Raw genomic sequence first — 23,338 nt, 5'->3', positions numbered from 1 at the left:
TTAGGACGATCTCTCCATTCCCATGTAATGACTGAAGGAACTGAACAGCGTCTGACAAATTCAAAATTTATTGAAGCTCCCTAAAATTTAAGGAAAAAAAATATGTACAGGCTGAAGATATTCATATGTACTCATATTTACACTGTACAGGCTTCACCATGCTAAAGACATACTGGGACAGGTCAAATATACACTGGATATACAAGCATCTTCAATCTCACATGTTTTGCTTTTTTTAAAGGTAATTTCTTTTAAAAAACGATTTAGTCTGAGACAATTCTTTCCAACAGTATATTCAGTCCAGTATCACAGGAATAAAAACTGATTTTCCAAAAAAAATACAAAAACAATGTAAAGAGTCCCAAATGACAAACTGAAATCTTTGAGAAACAGCTTGTTCAAGAAACAATACCAAAAAACAAAGAACACTTCGATAAGCTAAGAATGAAATAAATTATGGGCTACTGAGATGTGCAAAAAGTCCTGCGAGTCCTAAGAAAGCTTATCCCCCCAGATATTCGTACCAATGTGTTTTAATGACAGACTGCAGGTCCCAGGCCTGAGGAGGTGCTCCACAGAAAATCTGACAACATGCATCACTCAAATGCACAGGCATCGTCTCAGTACTCCACAACAGCTTCCCTCCTCAGCTTTACACTATATATACACACACACACACACACACACACACACACACACACACACACACACACACACACACATCGCTGTTGTTGGAAAAAAAAACCTCGTATCTCCAAAGTGGTAACTTTACAGGAGAAGGAAAAAACACTCTACTTTTAAATGTAAGTCAATGGAACCAGACATTTTTCCAAGTTATTTTGGGTCGTTTCTTTTGATCCATTCATCATGAAATTTACACACAATGTAAAGGGCAACAGGCATTTACAAATTATGTAAAAAACGGACAAATGTCAAAAATAAAGATATGAGGTTTTCTTCCGACAGCAGTGATTTTATATATATATATATATATATATATATATATATATATATATATATATATATATATATATATATATATATATATATATATATTTGTGTATGTGTATAAAAAATGATGTAATGTAGCAGAGAAGTACAGTAAGAAGCCTTTACTGCCCCAATCAGAGGAACACTGTCTATAAAAACAGAACACAGAGGTCAAAACAAGGAAGACTAAAGAAAGGAAGCCATTCTGCTTTGTGGAGTACTGAGACCAGATCAGAGGAATAATGGAGACAGAGGTGACCAGAAAGGAGAGAGAGAGAGAGAGAGAGAGAGAGAGAGAGAGAGAAAGAACACAACAGAGTGACAGATCGATTGTGAGAAAAAAGGAAGTCACAGAGATCAAAGAGAAAAAGCAAAAAAAAGAGGAAGATATAACAGAGAAAGGAACAGACCGCAACTGAAAGTGAGAAATATGAAGCAAAAAAAAGACAGAAAAAAAGAAGAGAGAAAAAACACACCAACAAAGTGAGAGTGCGAGAGAGAGAGAGAGAGAGAGAGAGAGAGAGAGAGAGAGAGAGAGAGAGAGAGAGAGAGAGACCCAAAACAGGTGCACAGCAACAGCAAGCAAGGAATACTGAGATAAAGAAAGAGAACAGGAGAGAAAAGAAGTGAGGAAAAAGCAAGAGAAGAGAGTAGAAAACAGAGGACAAAAGATAAGAGAAAACAGAAGAGGAGAGGAGAGAAGAGAAGAGAAGAGAAGAGAAGAGAAGAGAAGAGAAAAAACAAGAGGAGAAGACAAGAGAAGATACAAGAGAAGAAGAGGAGAAGACAAAGGAGAAGAGAAGATGAAAGAGGAGAAGAGAGGAGAGCAGAGGGAGACGGTACTGCAGGCTGGAGGTCAGAGGTACCACTCACCCAGGGCCAGGCAGTAGAGCAGGAAGGCCTGGTGGGAGTGGACGCCCCAGGACTGCTGAGGGAGCAGCGGGGGGAGTAGCCTGGCCCCCCCACCATCAACACCCCCCCACACTGAGGAGGAGGAGGAGGGAGAGGAGGAGGAGGAGGAGGAGGAGCGAGAGACTGAGGGGCCTCCTCCAGAGCGGACAGAGGAGCAAACTGTGCAAGGAAACAGGGAGGAGTGCGCAGGAGGGATGGAGGCAGGGAAGGACCGGGAAAGAGAGAGAGAGAGAGAGAACAGAGTGCACTAAGGATCATGAAAGAGTAAGAAATTCAGAAATGGCACACATACAGGTGGGAGGAGTGGGGGGAGGGGTCAGAGGCGGGGTCTTTTTCAGAGACCGCAGGACGAGAATGCACACGGTCTAAAGAGAGGCTACCATTAAAACTGAAAACATCCTAGCGCAGCTATTTTTACACTTAAATAAAGATCATTTTTTAAACACTAAAACATAAAGCTTCTTTAAAAATTCATTAAAAATGAAAATAAAAAATAAATGCATGTGGCCACCATGTCGTAGGAACTTTCATTTACTTCTCTCAGAGAGGTCATCTCTCGCGTACACAAGTGAACAAGACCACAGGGTGAAGAGAACCAACAGCGAGAGTCACTAGAACTGCAGTTTTCACAGAGTAAAAGGAATGAGAGGCACTCACAGTGTCGAAAATACAACGTAAATCTGGTTTTGTCTTTAGTACATCGTCCAAACGTCCCGGTGGAATTTTCTCTGCCTCTACATCGCCTTTATGTTTATTTATTAATACGACTCGGTCAGTCCAGTACTGACCGCTATCTTCATCTCCGTTTCAGCGGAATCGGGCATCTTCCGCCTTCACTATATTCCTTTCCATTCCCCATTGCTTTGCTCACCCCAGCATTTGGCAGCAGTGTCCATGCCCACCCCGGCCCTTGTGTTTCTGCCAGCAGTGTCGTTTGAGATGCACTGAGCACTCCGATACTGAATGTGCTGATTTAAAAAAAGATTTGGCGAAGTACGATGTGCGATTCACGTCCCTGAGAGTAGTACAACAAGGTTGGAGGACAAACTGACTGTCATACAAGCTTCAGGGCAGAATGTGGGGAATAGAAAAAAGAAGAAAAAAACGATCCCCACTCCCCCCGATACAAAATATTTAACTCCAATTTGGAAAACATCAAGCTAACTTACCAATTTGGTAAACCATGTTTCCAATTTGGAATCATATGCTTGCTGAACTACGCAAATCAGCCACTTCCTCCCCCCAGAAACGAATATTTTACGCGCGGTCGGGTCGTCGAACACCAGCAAGTCAAAAAGCGAGACCAATCGCTCCGAAGACTTGAGTGGTTTCAGTACAGAAGCCATCTAGACAAGAATTCATCCGGTTACGAGACGCATTCGTGTCCGTTTTCTCCGTTTTCCACCTTCTCATTAAGGCGCATCCGCATCTGCGTACTCGATCGGCTGCGATTCGCAGTCAATATCGAACGGCCTCTGTTTGGAAGGGCTGTCGTCGGCCTCCTCGTAGCTGTGCGACAGAATTTTTCCGTTTCCGCACTCCGGTTCTGTTTCGTAGCCGGTGTCTCGGAGCGCCCGGAGCTGCTGCTGTGCTCCGTTCTGCTGTAGCGGCTCAGTCAGGTCCGGTTTCTCCGGGACGGGTTCCATCAGACCTGCCTCGCAGGCGATGTATTCGGGCTGCGGCTTTTTGGGCGAGCCGAGCAGGGCGGTGCGGAGGCGCAGGCAGGGCGCCGGCAGGTACTGCATGTAGCAGTTATACGACAGCGCGCACAGGAAGAGGAGGAAGAAGAGGAGGAAGAGGAAAAGCAGGGCGCCACTGTTGTCGTACTGGAGGTACTTGGCTGAGGGGTCCAGGGTTTCGGGCCGGGGGTGCGCGCCGCTGCCTTCAGAGGGGGTGGAGAGTTTAGGCTGGGGTTTTGCACTGTTGATGATGCTGGGAGTGGTGGTGCTGATGGTTGGGGGGGTTAGTGGGGATGCCTCCGTGGACGTTAGTAGAGGGGTTCCTGCGCCGTTATCGTTACCGTTATTACCTTTGTCACCTTTGGCCGCTGCGGTGGTGGAGCGCACCGTGGAGGTGTCCGGGTACAACTCCTCAACGATATCAGCTGAAGACAGAAAGCGTCCAGACGATGACGATGACGACTCGCTTTTCGGGAGGTCCAGCTGTAGCTCATATCCAGCAACCAGGCGGGTGAAGTTCTTGCCGGCTGCTGCCTCTACTGACCAGCACTCGTAGCGGCCCTGGTCCTCTGGAGCCACGCTGTAGATGAGCAGACCCGTGTCCCCCATCAGCAGGAAGCGAGCGGCTTCGGTGAGAACGCTGCCGTTCACCTTCCACAGCACCTGGGCCAGGTTAGAGCGCACCCTGCAGGGGAGCTCCGCCGAACTGCCCCGCTTCACCACCACACGCTGGTAGCTCTCCGCCATGCGTGGCCTCACTGCAGGGCCGAGAGGATTACGGGGAGAAAAGACACAGTGGTTAATATAACTGCAACGTGGCAGGACAACCAGAATTAGAACACCAGCATGAAAATATAACATTTTAACATTTGCTTATTGTACAGCATCATTTATCCGTTCCTGATCGATGGGCTTATTTTTTGCATGTGTTTTGTACGTGACTTAACATCCCACCAGCTGACCTACTGAACGCTAAACGAGCTGCACTAACTTACACTGTGTAAACTTGTTTGATGGTGCCGTATCATCGCTGCTGGAACAAAACCCTGTATCTCATTTTTTAAACTTTAAAATTTTGGACAATTTGAAAACACCAGCTGCTATTTGCTTTAAGCTGCCATGTAAAAATTCAGGATAAACGGATCAACAGAAGTGATCCAAAACTACTCTGAATAAAATCTTTTTACATTAACTTACATTGAAATTTGAGAATGTTTTTACCTTCGCTTGTAAATGTATCATTTATCAGGCAAGGCAAGTTTATTTATGTAACACCTTTCATGCACTGCTGTCATTCAAAGTGCTTTACAAATGAGAAAATACAGTTGTTCAAAAAGGTAAACAAGACTAGAAATTAAAAACATGATTAAAACATGGTTAAAACAATGGATTTAAAAGAGAAAAGCATTAAATTTAGAAATTAAATTAGCAAAAAAAAAAATCTAATTAAACATTAAAAGTTAGATTAGGATAAAAAAAATGTGCTGTTACAGAGGAAAATGGTCTAGAACCGCTCTAGAAAGGGTCTAGAAACACAGTGTTTAAACTGAGCTGAAAGCTGCTCAAACAGGAACGTTTTGAGCCTGGATTTAAAGTGTCCAGTGTGTCGGGGCTCTTCTAATGCTCTCTGTCCACTGGTTCCATTTAATGTAAGTCCGCTAAGACTTTTTTTTTTGCCTAATATGAAACGCGGTCAGCTACTTGTGTCCCCACATCCTCTGCAGTCTTATGTCTTGCATTTTTTCCTTTTTGGTCTGAGGCATTTCGTAAGTAAAAAATGAAAGTTAATGTATTTTTTTCTTGAATGTTTCAACTGTATGTCACACAATATATCCGTGTGAAAGAAAACAATATCTAAAAACATTTGAATTCTTTTTACTTGGTTCATGTCACAAAAAATAAAATGACTCATCCAGTGACAACAGCTATTCCAAAGACTTGTAACAGATGCACACGTCACTGCTGCTTTAATTAACCGCTCTCATCGTCAGCTGTTTAAACTGGGTTTATGTCCATCGGTACTTGATAATATCTGTACTGCAAGTCCAACTGCACCTCATTCAAATTACTCATGGATTGTTTGAATATCCTTTTTTTATGTACAGTCATGTGCAAAAGTTTGGGTGCTCATCTAACGTGTGGTTGATTTTCTAGGTGAAAATAAGTGAACATCCTCTACAGAGACACACTTCTGTACATTTTACTGTACAATTTAACACACTATGCAAAAATAAACTGCAGCCTGTGCAAAAGTTATGGAATATTTTATATTTTATTATTTTCTGTTCAACTCTGCAAGAAATTGTGCACTAAAATGTGCAGAAAAGTGCCATATTTAAGTGTGATCTCTGTTTAGGAAGTGTCACTTTTTTCCACTTAAAATAAATCAACAAAACAATTTTTTCCCCCAGCCTGTACAAGCGTTTGTATACAACTGTACAGTGTATCTTTTTTCCTGCTATATTTAGTTTTTCCTTTCTATATTTTATTGGATTTAATTATCGCTGATACCTATTTCTTGACTTGGCAAATGAAGGTTCTGATTCCTATCTCAAATCTCAAATCAGCATTTTGACTAAATTTATAATCCCTCAGCAGGATTCAAGCAGTCTAAGTCACCAGCATTAATCTGCTCTGAAAAAAACTGCTACAATCGATGAGACCAGCAGAGCACTCAGAACCCAAACCTACTGTCTGTGTCAGACCACATTAGCTCTCTTTCCCTGCTGACTGACTAACTGCATTAATGCGCTACCGGCAGATGCAGAACAGACTGCTTTCACATTGTCTCTCCTCCAGCGTGCATCCGGCTGGTAAAGATTCATAATGCATGTCACGGCTGTTTACAGCACTCACCTGACGGACACGCGCCAGCATCTCCTCGCAGGTTCTGAAGTAACTTCCTGCAAGAAAAAAACCACACACAGCAATCAATGCCTGACACACGGCTGTCTGAGCATTCAGAGGACGATACACTGGCAAACCCGCATGAAAACTAATTAGTGTTTATACATATGTCTGCATGATGAATGTCGGCATCAGTTTTGCTTTATCGCCCACAATTAGTGACAGTTTCCTTTTTTAATTGACAGAGTTGTATGTCAAAGTGTCAACATCCCAGGAAAAATGCACGTTTGGTTGATTTTCTAACTGAAAATAAGACAACATATGCTATACAGGGAACTTAAATATGGCATTTTCCCACCAATTTTAGGGCAAAATTTCTATTTATTTGCTGAGTTTAACATACTGGAAAAAATGTAAAATGTGTATAATAAGCCAATTTCTATTCTTTTTGTCTCTTTGTTTAATTCAACAAATAAACAGTAACTGCGCATGAAAATGTGCAGATGTGTGTCTCTGTAGAGGACGTGTTCACTTATTTACACTTAGAAAATCAAAAACAACATTTGTCCAGGGGCGCCAAAACTTTTGAATATGACAGTAAATGTGTTTTTCTTTCACCTTTTGTTCGAGTGCAAAGCAGAAAATCAAACACTGGAACTTTCTAGGTATTGCAATTATACTTTGCATTTGAATGCAAATGTATGTTTTCTTAAAATCCTGATTGACAGAAAATATCTAAAAAAAACATTCAGTGCAAGAAATACTATTAGAATCACTTTACATGGTTCATGTCACAAAAAAGCATTTTTTGTAAATTTCATGATGAATGGACTAAAAGAAACGACCCAAAATGACTTGGTAAAAAGTCTGGTTCCATTGACTTGCATTAAAAGTACAGTATGTTTTTTACCGTTTTGGAGATGCGAGGTTTTCTTCCAATAACAGCGATATACTTTTTTAAATCATCCAATGTATAATCAGGTCGTTTCTGGATATGAACCAATGCCAGAATAGTTTTTGTCTGGTGTGTTATGCGCAGAACAGCTTGAGTGACTGAGTTTCATTATACTGTCGATGCAATTTAAAGAAAGAAGAACAAACTACAGGCTGAGACGTCGAGAAACTGCGTACGTGACACAGCCTCAGTCACAGCTCAGCAGGTGCAGGTGAGTACATGCAGCACTAACCGGTGCTGTGCATTATCCCGCTTATGGAAAATATTGACACAGGAAGCGGCGTGAGTGCTCCAGGCACAGTAAGGGTCCCGAGCCAGAATGCAGTCTTCGCAAGTGAGGTATTTGTCACAGAACGCAGTGGGGGACTGGACCACGCCAGAGTCAGAACCGGCATACAGGCTTCTGGCCTATGGAGAACATAAAACACACAAACAATGAACAGTTTTCCTTCATAAACAGGTCAATGGGTATGTTTTGTGTGACATCAGAAGTAGAGCCTGAAATAACTACCCAAACATCTTCAAGTGTGGTGGGGTTCAGACATATGAGTGGGCAAAACAATTATATCATGATATTTCAGGACATTTTCATGATTTATGATATTTTCTAACTGGAACAGAGAAAAAAAGGCAGCACCACATTTAAAAAACACTATTAAAAATGACTTTTAATCGACATTTCACAAACTGCTGCGCAAAATCCAATTAACAGGGACTAATTGTGCTCCCTTTCTAAAAAACCATGCAGTAAAGTCCTGACCATATTCACCATAGATACAAAAAGGCATGATGTGATTAAATACATCACAATAATAATAGTGTTAAAATTATATGATGATACTTCAGGACTTTTCATGATGCATGATATTTTTTAACTGGAACTGAGGAAAAAACAAAAATATAAAGAACGATTTTTAGTCAACATTTCACAAACTGTGATGCTGAAAATCCAATTAACAAAGACTAACTATGGTCTCTTCCTAAAGAAACATGCAGTTAAGTACTGACCATATCCACAATATACACAAAACACATTATGTGATTAAATTCATCTCGATAATTCGAGTTTAAAGCTTCAAGCATGATTAAATCTCTAGTAAGAAGGTATCATTTCAGTCTGGGGTTAGTTTTAACACATTAACCAATAACAAATCGCTGTTGTCAGAAGGAAACCTTGTATCTCCAAAATGGTAACTTTACAGGAGAAGGAAAAAACCTACTTTACTTTTAATGCAAGTCAATGGAACCAGAGTTTTTTCATTTCGGGCCGTTTCTTTTGGTGCATTAATCATGAAATTTACAAACAATGTAAAGAGTAACAGGTATTTTCAAATTATGTCAAAAACTGAAAAACGACAAAAAATGGAGATGCGAGGTTTTCTTCCAACAACGGCGATATACTGGGTGTCCCAAAAAAATTGACATCATTTCGTAGTCTAATAACAGCCAATTCTCCCTGAAATGATTTCAAATTTTAACAAAATGTGTAAAAACTAGCCAAGTTTAATTTTTAATGTTTTTTATTTCAGGTTGAAGAATGACGGTCACTAGAAATGAAAAGGCATTCTGTGTGTTAGAATCTGCTCGAACACAATCAAACAAGAGTGCGCAGCAGCATTTTCCAGAAAATTCAGTAAAAATGCACCAGCTGGAAAGCAGATTTGGACATGGCACAAAAATCTCAAAGAGGAAGGCTGTCTGTGCAGGACAAAGGGATCTGGACGACCACCAGTATCTGAAGATATTACATTTGTGAAGCTGTGAAATCGGTTATAAAATCTACATCCCTCTGAATTTCATGTCTCAGATATTCACATCTCAAATGATGTCCATTTTTTGGGACACCCTGTACTGTACTGAAGTAACTGCACTGCAATTCATCACAATTCAGTTTTATTCTTTACAGTTTATGTTGTTTGAACCAAGCAGTCCAATAATGAAATATGGCTGTCATGCTTGTGGAGTGCACGAGTTTGAAATCCATGCAAAACTAGTAGGTTTGGGTCAAATTCTGTTGGGCTACATTTGGGTTCGGACTCAAGGAAAGACAATATTCTCAGGTTATATTCGGGTTCGGTTTAAAGTTTCAGGAATGATTAACCCTTGTGTGGTCTGTGGGACCCATTTTGAATGTTTACTAAAAGAAAAAATGATGTGATTTATTATTATTTCAACCTCAGATTCCTGGTCTTTGCTCATTTTCTGTGAAGAACATATAAAATAAGCCATTTTCAGTGTCTTCACTCTGTTCTCCTCCTACATGGCCTGCTGTTAGTGTGTGTATGTGTTTGTATAAGTGTATGCGTGTGTGTGCGTGTGAAGGCGGACAACATGGACAAGCTGCTGACTGGCTACAGCTGCTAAAGGAGAACGCTACGCTGGACACGTGATGTTTTAATCATTTGATATATTTTTTTTTAACATACATTGTTAGACCACTGAGTAACAAAATGAACACCACACAAGGGTTAAATCCGAAAATAATTTCGAATTCAACTGCTTGCCTTTGTTAGGGGCGGGCGCTGGGAAAACCAAAAAAAATAGAAGCGACGGGGGGATGCTGAACATGAATCATCTTTTTTTGTTTTTTATTTTTTCTTGGTGCGGTCAGTTTGCAGCCGTCTGTCTACACAGGCTGTCGACTGTCTGTCTCCACAGCTGGAAACTTCCCTTTTCCTCAACAGCTGAGGACACATGGTTCTGGAGCTACTGCACTCAGCGAGCCCCTCGTTCCCACATATATACACTCACAGCACACACCAATTTTTTTGATAAATGTGCCAGCTACACCTTTCATTACTTAATATTTCACAACAGACCAATAGAAATGGTCCTAGAATAAACTTTTTTTTGGAGATATGAGGTTTAGCCCAACAGTGACAATATATATGAGTGTACTATGATAAAGTAACCCAGTATTTATATCATTCACATGATGAAAACAGTGTCATAATGATATTAACTTACTGAATACATTTTGATTTTGTCTCTACTCATATGGCTATAATGAATTTGACTGAAATTGGATTGTTCAGACAGACAGAGAGAGACAGACAGAGAGAGAAAGAGAGAAAGAGAGAGGGACAGAGAGAGAGAGAGAGATTTTTGGATTCTTAGGCCTGATTCACATATACTGCGTCTGTGTGGCGTGAGCGACGCAGAAAGTCTTGCTTTTCATTTCGGCGCCAGTGTTAACTGGTCAGTGCGTTCACAAAGGATGCACATGCGAAGCGGCAGAGCGTCCCAGATGCCGCACTGTAGCGGCGCTGTATTTAGAGAATAGACCTGGCGCCGATTTTTTCCATGTGACGCGTCAAGCAGCAAAATACACTAAAATAAGCCATGAAAATCTATGAAAACTAAATAGAAGGCTAAATAGAAAACTGTACACAACCTTAAAAATGCTATTTCTAAAATTTAATTTATGACGAAATACTAGTTATACATTCTGTGCTGCAGACAGTTTTCCTGGTTTGTCTACCAGCCTTTAAACTTCTGCCTAAACACAAGTCAGAATGCTGTTGAGGATAAACAAACATATCGTGTACTTTCATAAATTATATTTTTATTGACCATCTGTCAAAAAAAGGAATGTCTGTATATCTTTCTTGCTGCTCACTCCACAGCACAAACACTGTATGTGTGAAAGGCGTTCGAGCTGTAGTGCTCACGCTGCCGTGTCGCTCACACCACGCAGAAGCAGTATGTGTGAACAAGGCCTGCGAGAGCTACAGGCAGGTTTTGTACGGTTTCGATGTCGTACCCCTTGTGTGGACAGCAGTAGAGTTTTAATCGGTTCCTGGATCTTCAGGAGCTGGATCTCTTCCACAGTGTGCACACCTCCTTCATAGACCACCGATTTATGTAGGACCCCTTTATCTGATTACAACAACAACAACTTAGTCAAAAACAAACTTGAGGACATTTCAAAAGGCAGAATTTTTGACTTTAGCCAAAAGTGAGGATCGTCCAGTAGGAATGTCTCATCTCTTCTCCTACTGGACAGGCTGGACTTTTGTATTATTTTATCTAGTTAACTGAAAAACCTCACTTTGTCAAATCTACCTGAACCACTGACCACTTCCACAACGCACACTTACCAGTGCCAGTAAATATGACGTCATACACATTGTTGTCGAGGGCGGGGACTCTCTCCACGGCGATCTGGGTGTAATTGACATCTTTGGCGATGAGCCGGGGTCCGTTGCCGATGGGCAGCACGGGGTCAGCCAACAGCGGGTGGTCCTTCACAAACTGCAGCGTTTTATCAGGCAGCAGCAGAGAGCTGTTAATGTTCTGCCTGCGGTTGTGATTGTTGATGCACTGTGGAAAAAGGGAAGCGGAAAGTGGGTCAGGTTTGTGCGCCACATGCAAGTTTTTGAATTTGTTTGTAACAAATTGTTGCAGAGCCATTTGTGTTCTGCACGTGCAAAATGAATGATAGAAAGAAAAAACTGATAAAAATCAAGAACAGATAAAAGCTCATCATATCAAGAACAGTTTGAGAATATCTGAGTCCTCTTAAAAGAGCAGGCCTAGGTATGGCTTGAGTGGCTTCAGGTACCGAAAAGCAGATATAATTCATTTTTACTTGACCACAGCCTCTCTCCATACGACAGCCCATCTTTATATCCCTTATAATTAAACAGGCTGCTTTTGTTACTGTGCCTTTAAGACCTGATCTAGGCAAATGACGTGTTCTGATTGGCTGCCCTGTATTGTGCCTCATTTAGAAAGCAGTCTAAGCTGAAACACTCCTTATAAAAGTGAATAGGTGAGGCTAAACTGCTTTAGGCCTTCTAGCTGGATGTATGCAAATGCACTGCTTTGTGTGACATCACAAAACGATGTTTTCAATCAGGCTGTTTTGGCAGCACAGTTTATATATATGGACTGTATGAGACTTCAACAGTGTTTACACCCTACATCCTATACATCAAACACAAGGCCCAACACAATCCTATCCGACCCGCAGACGTATTTTAATTTTCTGTTAATATTAGCCTGTTTCACAACGTGCTGCACTACAGTCCCCAGCATGCACTGCAGCATAATGTTCGCTCTGACTCTCCCACCCCAACAACAGTCTATGGGATTACACCTCAGTTCTACACAATTCCACACCAGTCATATCACCAAACACACCAGCTGCATTTCAACATAAACACCCAACGTCAGCTCAGCAGCACAGAAACTGAGCCCAAGTATTAATGAACTTTCAGCAAAGAAGGTCTGTCAGGTGTCTAGTTCAAGCAAACAGGCAGGTTTAAAAGACTGAGCTCCTGGGGACTTTTACATTTTGAATATTTCATGTATTCATGTAATATTTCAAGATTTACTACAAGTGCCTGTATTTTACTGCTGAAGTTTTTGTGTATTTTGAAAAAACAACGGAAATAAAACCATTTTTTTTCTCTGGCCCACAGATTCAATGACATTTTCTAATATGGTCCCTTTATGGTCCCTTTAGCCTGACACCCCTGCCCAACATCGAACTCTTAAATAAAAAAAAGTGAGGAAGAAATTTGGTTTTCCATGATATGGGCCTTTTAAAAACACTCCTGTGTAACTTATGAGAGAGGGATTCTTTGGTAACTTCACCCATCGTAGGTCATTTCTGGCTAAATGTAGCACAGCCTTGTTACTTACATGCATTGTACCTGACTTATAACTGCAGTGAGGTTAGCACTGTGGTAATTTGAGTACAGTACAGTGCAGAGGTTCTCTATACGGGTATATACACACCGCTCCGGGTCGAGGCGTGGGCGTGATACCGTTGTATCTGACCCACTTAGTGTGTGACTGCTCCACTGTAGCTTTCTGCATGTACTTCCCCTTCGAGAACACTTCGTCCACCGATGTCATGTTATACGCACACACAGCAGACAGACCCACATTACCCCTGAGAGAGAGAGAGAGAGAGAGAGAGAGAGAGAGAGAGAGAGAGAGAGAGAGAGAGAGAACGTTAACAACTTCCCCATTTCATTCAAAACCAGTTCTACTGTCTCAACCCAACAGCATGTTCCTGTTCTGATGGCGACACTTGATTGTGTCCCTTTATGCGGGTGACGGGTGACTAAGTCACAACATGACAGTCACGATATGACTAAGAGATAGAAGTGGTTTCATGTATTCAAATAGGAAGAAAGGGATTAGACTCAGGTTCAATGGGGTTTTACAGAATAACAGAAACTCCACATGAAATACTCACTCACTGGCCATTTTATCAGAAACAGGTTTACAGTTGCAGAGAGTAGCTCATCTGTCGCTGCACAGTTTAAAAGCCCCCTCTAAACCTGTCATCAGTGAAAATAGGACCACCACTGACCAGATATTATTTGGGTGGGAGAACATTCCCAGCACAGCAGTGACACACTAATGGTAGCGAGTTATAGTTATAGGAGTATCAGGTACAGCGGTGCTGCTGGGGGGTGTTTAAAGGGCCGTTGTGAATTTTTATTGTATTTGATCCACCCCCCGCCCCCCCATCCAGGTCAGGCTGCCCTGAACTGTGCCTCATTCAAAAAACCAGTCCAGGCTGGAAAACTCCTTAAGTGTGAATGGGTGCGGCTAAATTGGCTTTGAACTGACTTTCGCGACATCACAAAAACAATGAATTCAAAACAGGATGTTTTTACAGCTTAGGTTTCATACAGGGACTATTGTAGACCGGGGAGTGACCGGTATGTTTTGATACTTAAACAATGTGCACATACTACATCTAACTCAAAAAAACAAGGAAAAGTAGGTTTTCCATGATATTAGCCCTTTAGTGTCACTGCTGGGTGGAGAACGGTCCACCACCCAAAAAATGTCCAGCCAGCAGTGGTCCTGTGGTCAGAAACTGGCCAATGAGGAAGACCTAAAGGATGACTGACAAATAGTGCATGGAAAAAGTTGAGCCGCAGTCTCTAATTGTACACCGACAATGTGTGTGGAGTAACAAGGTGAACAGTGAGTGATTAAAAACCCCAGTAATGCTGTTGTGCCGGATATCCCAGTGGAACGTCCCTGATAGCAAGAGGATAGTTGACCACTGTTGGCCCGCTGATGGCAAAGCTGGTGGTCCACTGGCGTTTTGCTCAACGTTTTACGAGAGGCCCAGCGGTGTTTAAGCAGAGTATTAGACAAAATTCTACTTGTCATCACTCATTTTCCACTTGTAGTCTAATTTACTTTTCCTTTCTTCCTTTCTTTAGTGATTCTTTGTAAATTAGTTTAGTAAATCATTTCAATCAACATCATTTTCTATAACATCATTTTATATCAGGCCTAGTCATTATTTTTTTCCTCTCCGTTGTTTGTAATATTTAAGTTTATTTTATAAATAAAAGGTTTTGTGCATCTAAAATCTGTTTGAGGAGATTGAAAACTAGAGCTTGTATGCAGGAAATTCATTTGGTTCGATATACACCGATCAGGCATTACATTATGACCACCTCCAGCAGCACTGCTGTGTCTGATCCACTCATACCAGCACAACACACACCAACACACCACCACTGCAGTGCTGAGAATGATCCACCACCCAAACAGTACTTGCTCTGTGGGGGTCCATGGGGGTCCTGTCCACTGAAGAACAGGGTAAAAGGGGGCTAAGAAAGTATGCAGAGAAACAGATGGACTACAGTCTGTAACTGTAGAACTACAAAGTGCACCTATATAGTAAGTGGAGCTGATAAAATGGACAATGAGCGTAGAAACAAGGAGGTGGTCATAATGTTATGCCTGATCGATGTAAATGGTAGGTGTTTCTTTTAAAATGGGCAAATAGTGAATCTACAAGCCAGCAAGCACCTCAACATGTTTGTGTTGACTTGCGCACAGGCTTACCACTGTGAGGTGAAGACTCCGTATATGACCGTTTCTCTCCAGTCTGGGGTCTTCAGAATGAACACATCATGAACCACGTTGAAGACGAAATTGAGCTCAGGCATGGAGCACACCAGCTTGGCCTTCAGGAAGGATGTCCACTTCTTCTGCAGAGTCCTTTGGCCTCCTAAATCCCCCTGAGAGAGACATGAGGGTGTTTTAACCACAACACTCACAGTCCAGACTCCCTTCCCTCACTCCTATAGTTCAATAATAACTCAGCCACTCTGCATTGTTTTCCATTTCATTAATAATAAGCTTCAGGATGTGGAGCTTAAGGAGCTGACCGCAGAGGGGGTAACGATGAAATTTAGCATGTTGTCCTTTTCATACACTCTAAATGTCTTCTACATACAGTCCTGTGCAAAAGGTTTTGGCACCCCTGGTCAAATGACCTGTTTTGGTGATTTTCTGAGTGAAAACAAGCCACATCTCCTCTACAGGGCAAACACTTCTGCACAGTTTACTGCACAATTTCTGTTTATTAGTCTAATTTAACATATTCGGGAGGGAAAAATAAAATGTGGCCTGTGCAAAGTTATGCACATAGTATATTTTATGCTTTATTTTGTCAGCAAATAAATAAAACTGTGCACTGAAAATAGTGAAAGGTGCCATATGTACGTTTGCGCTCTGTAGAGGATGTGTGTAATTTGACAGGGGTGTTCAAACTTTTGCAAGCGGCTGTACTAAAAGACATCAGGAAAAAAAAAATGGAAATTCATAAATATATAGTTTTACTATTAAATTAAATAATGATTATACATGTTTAAGACAAAAACAAAAAATAGAAAATGAAAAACTAAGACATCAGCGACAGAAGGAGACAAAACTAGATCTACGAGAGAGAGAGAGAGAGTGAGTGAGAGAGAGAGAGAGTGAGAGAGAGAGAGAGAGAGAGAGAGAGAGGAGAGAAAGAGAGAGAGAGAGAAAGTGAGAGAGAGAGAGACAGAAAGAGATAGAGAGAGACAGAAAGAGAGAAAGAGATAGAGAGATATGGGATAGAGAGATATGGGTGTGATGCGTGCAGGTAGCAGATGGCAGGTGTAAGTGGTGACCTTACCTTGCAGACGCGGGCGATGCGGGGGATCAGCAGTTTGCCAAAGAACTCGTATTCCACAGAAACCTCAGTGAAGAAGTAATAGATCTTGTCGTCGTCTCCATCTGCGCTGTTCTTCCCTTCCCGGATCACGTCAGCAAACACAAAACTGGGCTCTGCACACAGGACAGGGCAGAAAGCACGAAGACCTTTAGCCACCATACCTATACACGCACAATATTCACGCACAATTATTTTTAAATCCCTTTAAAAACTGCCTCCACTATATTATATGGAAATGTTCACTTGCAATTAAGCACATATTATTAAGAAAGGGTGCACGATGACATCATCATCGGGCAACAGCTTAAAGATCGATTATTAGGTTTGACTGATAGTTCGAAGTGAGTTAGGGTTCGGTTACTGTTACTGTGCTAAAATGCAAAATCTTTATTTCACTGCATTTACAACACCAATCAAGATCACATTTTTCTGTACAGTTATTTCCTAATTTCTAATTTCATACAGATAAAATTCGTAATTGAGTTGCTGTGGCGTCTCTTTTCGATGTATTTTCTGATACTGTAAAAATGAGGAGTGGCTGAAATTCGGCCTTATGTTAATATGTTAGTTTATTCGAGCATCCAACATTATAAAAGTGCAAACTAGAAGATGGCAAGTTCATGAACAGACTTTAAGCTGGCTTGACAAAGCCGTCACTATGTTATCCCAGGTGGTCGCTAAGGCGTTGCTAGGCTGTTTCTATGTTATCCCAGGTGGTTGCTAAGGCGTTGCTATCCCAGGTGGTTGCTAAGGTGTTGCTACAGTATCTCAGATGGTTTCTAAGTTGTTGCTACAGTATCTCAGGTGGTTGCTAAGGTGTTGCTAGGCTGTTGCTATCTTATCCCAGGTGGTTGCAAAGGTGTTGCTAGGTTGTTGCTATGTTATCCCAGGTGGTTGCTAAGGTGTTGCTAGGCTGTTGCTATGTTCTCCCAGGTGGTTGCTAAGGTGTTGCTAGGCTGTTGCTATGTTGTCCCAGGTGGCTGCTAAGGTGTTGCTAGACTGTTGCTTCGGTATTTCAGGTGGTTGCTAATACATGTGTATATCGGTGCTGGTATGTATGTGAATCTGTGTGCAACGTCTCTGAAAGGCAGTGTAAGATGTCCTTTGACATTTGTGGCTCTTAAATTTTAACTTTCTCAACATTCTGCCATTGATTTCCTTCAGTGGAGGGAAAAGAGGAAATTTTGGGGTAAAGAGGAAGCGATATTTTCAGAGCGGTGGCGGTCGGCCCTCATCGCTGACATGCTTGTTTTATATATTTTACACTTAGTGCAACCTCATCAGTCCTTTATCTGTTCCAGTCTGTTGAATGTATAGTTGGTGTGTACTGAAGCTTGTACTGAGCAATACAATATGAAAAAGCTGCTGTATGATACTTTTTATTTACAGCTATATGGAGATAAAATATGCTCTTCAGGTCCTCCGTAGACGCTATACTCATTTGTGGCTCACAGATTAGTCGCTGCATTACTGAAAACGTCACTGAATCACTTGGGGCATGTGTGAAACATCGATTCTGGATCTGCTTCTCAGTGGAAAACAGGCCTAATGCAGCTCACTGAAAACCACTGCTAACAGCCGAAACCAGTAGGAAGGTAACAACCCCAACAAATTTTGATTGTTTACATTTCAATTTTAATTCAGTTCAATTTTTGATTTTCTTTCCAATACTTGCCCCACGGAAAGCCTACATAAAGCCTACATAAAGTCTACATAAAGCCTGTTATGAACTAAAAAAGGCATTTTTACAGTTTTAGTTTCATTTTTGCTGCTGAAACTACCATTTTGTTTAAAGAGGTAACTTCAAAAATGATTTCTTTTGAGGACAGAGGGGAGAGGAGGGGAACCACCATGGTCCTCTCTCTTCTTTTAAAGGTCAAAACAGACCTTTGCTGGTTTTGACTGATCTCTGACCTGCCCTGCTGAGTACGATAGCATGTGAAGGAACCCACAAAAGCAGGCAGTGTGAAACATTTTTGGTCATTCAGAAATTCACCCAATCAACCAGAGCCCACAAAGGGACAGACACTGAGAGTCTGCGTAGTTGGGTTTGTGGAGGTGTGGAAAGGCTGGGTTCCTTGGAGCTCTGGACAGTAGCTGAAGCAGCCACAGTAACCGAGAGCGTGTATGAGTATGCGTGTGTACCGTTGAGCCAGGACGTGGAGTACTCAGTGCGCAGGAGGCTCTGGGAGAGAGAGTATCTGGAGATGATCGGCTCACTGCCCAGGAAGTTATACGCCGTCCCCGAGTACAGCTCCCCGTCTAAACAAAACACAAACAATAACATATACAGCCAACAACACTTCAAGGGTTCTTAGGTAAAAGCAATGGTTATTTACAGAACCTGAACTCAAAGAACAATCTGAATTCTTAATTGGTGCCATTCTAATCGTGCTACAGCTGCCTCAAAAGGGTGAAAGGGGCATTCCACCAATTTTTCTTGTCTGCATAATTCAGTGGTTGAAATGTAAACAATGTCCTTCAATGGTTCATTTGTAGAGAAACTTACTGACTCTGATTTATTTACAGTGGTGGTGATAGGAACCAGGGGTCCTGATGTCTACAACACAAATATAGCCATTTTATTTACTATCTAAAACCACCAACGTACCACCAAAGTCTTCTGAGGTTTTTACATGTTATGTAATTTTTTTGGGGGACTATTTTGCCTTAGAATATCCTTAATGTATCCCTCCACCATGAACAGATTAGAATAAACTGAATAAAATACGTTTTAGGCCAAAACTTCTCAAAACTACTCTAAAACAATGTCTCAGACATCAGGTTGAGTTTTCATAACCATTTAATGTAATAACTTTCTGTGATGTAGTTTTCAGAGGCCTTAAACTCCTCAGTCGTCTGGTTCCTCTCACTACCCCTATGAACAATTCTGACTTCTTAAGCTTCTCTAGAACTAAACATTTTGCACCACACCACTCTGAATGACTCTGTTTACATCTTAACCAGTTCATTATGCAGGTATTTTGAAAAATTGGTGGAGTTACCCTTTAAAATTGTCAGTTATTACATTCTGCTTTGCAGTGGTTCTCAGTCTTGGTCCTGGAGCAGCACGGCCCTGTATATTCCACAGTTTTCCCTGCTCCATGCGAATGTGATACAATTAATAATCTCATTAAGAGGCCCTGTTGGAGCAGGATGAGCACTACATGAAGCACAGTGGTTCTCCAGGACCAGGACTGAGAACCACTGCTCCTTTACTATATACAGTACATACTATATTTCCAAATTAGAACCTTTTCAGGTAGAAAAAAAAACATTCTTATAATGCAATTAATGTGATGTATTGGTCCTTTCATTATCAGATTTTTACACAATGCAAAGGCAGGAGGTGTTTTTAAATTATATACCTTAAAGAAATAGGTTTTGAACTGACAACAGTGATATCGTTCTTTGTTCTATACAGCATCAAAGGCTATTGTTACAAGTCACAGAACCTTTCTTGAACCAAATGTAGAACGTGCAGGGTGGGAGCAGACAATATGGCAAAATATCTGTATGAATGTTTTTCTGCAAACTTATTTACTGAGTTTAACATTATGGGAAAAAAATAAACATAAAATATTAAATGTGCCATAACTTTTGCACAGGCTACATTTTATGTTTTATTTTTTCCTCATTATATAATATGCAGAAGTGTGTTGTCTGTAGAGAATGTGGTAGAAAATCAACAAAAGATATGACTTTAATCAATTAAGGAAATTAAGAGACCCTTATTAGTCCCACAATGGGGAAATTTCACCTCCGCATTTAACCCATCCGTGCAGTGAAACACCACATACACACTAGTGAACAGATACACACTAGGGGGCAGTGAGCACACTTGCCCGGAGCGGTGGGCAGCCCTATCCACGGCGACCAGGGAGCAGTTGGGGGTTAGGTGCCTTGCTCACGGGCACTTCAGTCACGTACTGTCGGCTTAAGGGATCAAACTGGCGACCTTCTGGTCACAAGGCTGGTTGCCCAACCTCCAGCCCAGACTGTCCCCACAAGCCCACAACTGCCCCTACAATTTTGTGCAAACTTTTGCATATGACTGTAACTTCACGATGCTTTAAGACGTTTTGATAACACACGATAAGCATCACCATATTCAGTTTTTCTGAGGTTTAGTTAGTTGGAACAAACAAAAAACTACTATTAAAATTATTAATACAGTGCTTTCTGTTCTTGTACTAAATCCATTAAAAAATTATGCTTTTCTTGTAATAAAACATGCAGTTGATCCTTTGGGACTGATTTTATCCATGGCACATTCAGAGAAGCATTTTCTGAGGTAATTATTTTCATAATAACTATAAAAATATGTATACTGTTCATTTCTAGTGCAGGATTCCACACATACAGATTCAGGTTATTTTTTAGAACATACATAAAAAACTGGAACTACTGCTGCATCAGTCTGACAAACACATACAGGCTCATTTTCCCTTGGAGAAAAATAAACAAACCCCTGGTTCTGGACCTCCACATTAAGAAGAGGCACCAAGTGTGCTGAGGGGGGTTTAAGACACTCACCAACCATCACTGTGGTGAAACTCTGCGCTGGGTCATACGAACACTTCCCTCTGCCATCCTCCTGCTTTTCCATCAGACTGAAGTCTTTTAAAGACTAGAGAGAGAGAGAGAGAGAGAGAGAGAGAGAGAGAGACAGAGAGAGAGAGAGAGAGAGAGAGAGAGAGAGAGAGAGAGAGAGAGAGAGATATTTATTAACAATAACCCTCAAGATGTGAACAAACAATAGAGCTTAAGGAGTTAACTGGAGATGGTTACAATGGGGGGGCTGCTCATGATCTGGGAATGCACTATATGGCCAAAAGTATGTGGACACACAGGCATCACACCGATATAATCTTTTTGGACATCTTGTTCCAAAACCAAGGGCTTGTTCCAAAGAAGAGGCCCTCCTTTGCGGCTGTGAAGGCCTCCACTTTTCTAGGATGCCCTTCCAGAAGATTTTGGAGGGTGATGTTGGATGAGAAGATCTGTACCGCAATCGATGTTCCAGTTCATCCCAACGGTGTTCAGTGGGGTTAAAGTCAGGGCTTTGCGCAGTTCCTCCACAACAAACTCATCAAACCATGTCTTTATGGAGCTGCTTTGTGCACAGGGGCTCAGTCCTGCTGGAACAGGAAAGGCTCTTCCCCAAACTGCTGCCACAAAGTTGGAAGCATGTAATAGTCTAAAATGTCTTTGTATGCGGTAGCATTAACATCACCCTTCACTGGAACTAAGAGGCCCAAACCCTGAAAAACAGCCCCAGCCCATTAAGCAGTCTGAAACTCTGTGGTGAGTGATGTAACAGAGGAAAGCAACACACCTCAGCACACGGTCTGCCCAAGATGCTCCCATTTCACAACAACAGCACTTACAGTTGACCAGGGCAGATCTAGCAGGACAGAAATTGTATGGCATCCCATAGCAGTGCCACGTTTCATCTCACCGAGTTCATTAGTACGGCCCATTCTACTGTCAGGGTTTGTCTACGTAAGGTGCAAGGATGTGTGCCCACTTTTATCCACCTGTTAGCAATGGATGTGTTACTAAACTTCTGAACTCTATAATTAGGAGGGGTGTCCACATACTTTTGGCCATAAAGTGTATATACAGTAACTATATGTCCAATGCTATGGACGTATGCTTTATACAATTAAAGAAAAGAGTAGAGAGAGGAAAATTAAAGTGGTGACAAAAGGTGACAGAAAATAGTCTCGAAAGAGGGAAAGGGGAAGCAGGGAGGGAGGGTAGAAAGTGAGAATGATGCAAAAGATTTTCAATTGATAAATATTATAAAAAACATTTTTTACCAATTTTTACAATGTAAAACTAAACTAAAAAAGGGTTCTATGTATGTACTGAAAAGAGGTTCTTTGACTCATAACAGTAGTGGTTAACCCATCCATGCAGTGACTAGGGCAGCCCTATCCGCAGTGCCTGGGGAGCAGTTGGGGGTTAGGTGCCTTGCTCAAGGGCACTTCAGTCACGTACTGTCGGCTCAGGGGATCAAACCGGCGACCTTCCGGTCACAAGGCTGGTTCCCTAACCTCCAACCTATGACTGCCCCCAACAAAAGAACCATTTGACCATGCAAAGAACCATTTATGCATTGAAATGATTCTTTTAGTGCCCACTGTTCCATACAGAACCACTGCCTTTGCTAAAGGACCACTGAAGAACCATTTTTAGGAGTATTTTATGGGAAAACCTTTTACACATTCCAAACAGACACGCAGAAAAGCCTTGGCCTGTAGATATATTTGACCCTTGTGTGGTGTTCAGGTCTGTGGGACCCATTTTCAGTGTTTACCAAAAGTAAAAATCATGTGATTTATTATTATTTCAACCTCAGATTCTTGGATTTTGCTCATTTCCTGTGAAGAACATATAAAATAACCCATTTTCAGTGTCTTCACTCTGTTCACCCCCCACACATTTATATTACACATGTGGTGTTGGGTGAACCTGCGGGGAGTAAAAGTGTGGAGGTGCTGTGTCCTTCACTCTGTTCTCCTCCTACATGGCCTGCTGTTAGTGTGTGTGTGTCTGTGTGTGTGTGTGTGTGTGTGAGGGTGGACAACATGGACAGGCTGCTGACTGGCTACAGCTGCTAAAGGAGAACCCTACGCTGGACACTTGTGATATTTTAAACATCTGGTATTTTTTACATAAACAGTTGTGGCTGTATTGATGTAAAAAACAATAATGTGGTGGGTCCACCAGACCACTGAGTAACAACATCACCACACAAGGGTTAAAACAAAAAGACAAACAGAGACAGTGAGCCGTCTACGTCTCACAGCTTTTATCATCTTTCTCAGCTCCACTTCCTTCTGGCTTTCCACCACTTTCACACGCTGTGGAGGAAACCCAGATCAGCATAAACAACTGCTAGCTAAACACCAAAGAGAGCAGAACAGATAGCACTGATCCCCCATCCCCCAGCTCTGCTTCTGCAGTACATGG

At 41.6% G+C, this 23,338-nt stretch overlaps 1 protein-coding gene across 4 annotated transcripts in view; it reads right to left on the bottom strand.

The window, feature by feature from the left end:
* The window catches only part of sema4d (sema domain, immunoglobulin domain (Ig), transmembrane domain (TM) and short cytoplasmic domain, (semaphorin) 4D), a 131,631-nt gene that overhangs the window by 10,172 nt on the left and 98,121 nt on the right, over positions 1–23,338 (bottom strand). For 3 of the 4 annotated variants that reach the window (XM_036589027.1, XM_036589028.1, XM_036589026.1), the window contains 10 exons: positions 20,894–20,987; positions 18,503–18,619; positions 16,319–16,470; positions 15,217–15,392; positions 13,129–13,285; positions 11,484–11,706; positions 11,147–11,262; positions 7,616–7,791; positions 6,438–6,484; positions 1,865–4,339 (listed from right to left, as the gene is read on the bottom strand). In XM_036589027.1, the coding sequence (XP_036444920.1) occupies positions 3,315–4,339; positions 6,438–6,484; positions 7,616–7,791; positions 11,147–11,262; positions 11,484–11,706; positions 13,129–13,285; positions 15,217–15,392; positions 16,319–16,470; positions 18,503–18,619; positions 20,894–20,987 (2,283 nt within the window). In that variant the 3' untranslated portion in view covers positions 1,865–3,314. Of the gene's footprint in view, positions 1–1,863; positions 4,340–6,437; positions 6,485–7,615; positions 7,792–11,146; positions 11,263–11,483; positions 11,707–13,128; positions 13,286–15,216; positions 15,393–16,318; positions 16,471–18,502; positions 18,620–20,893; positions 20,988–23,338 lie in introns of those variants that run through there. The other variant, XM_036589029.1, reaches the window with a different exon arrangement.

Source organism: Colossoma macropomum, unplaced genomic scaffold (genome assembly GCF_904425465.1).
Source record: "Colossoma macropomum unplaced genomic scaffold, Colossoma_macropomum, whole genome shotgun sequence".
Classification (NCBI taxonomy): Eukaryota; Metazoa; Chordata; class Actinopteri; order Characiformes; family Serrasalmidae; genus Colossoma; species Colossoma macropomum.
This window is presented reverse-complemented; position numbering and strand designations above follow the sequence as displayed.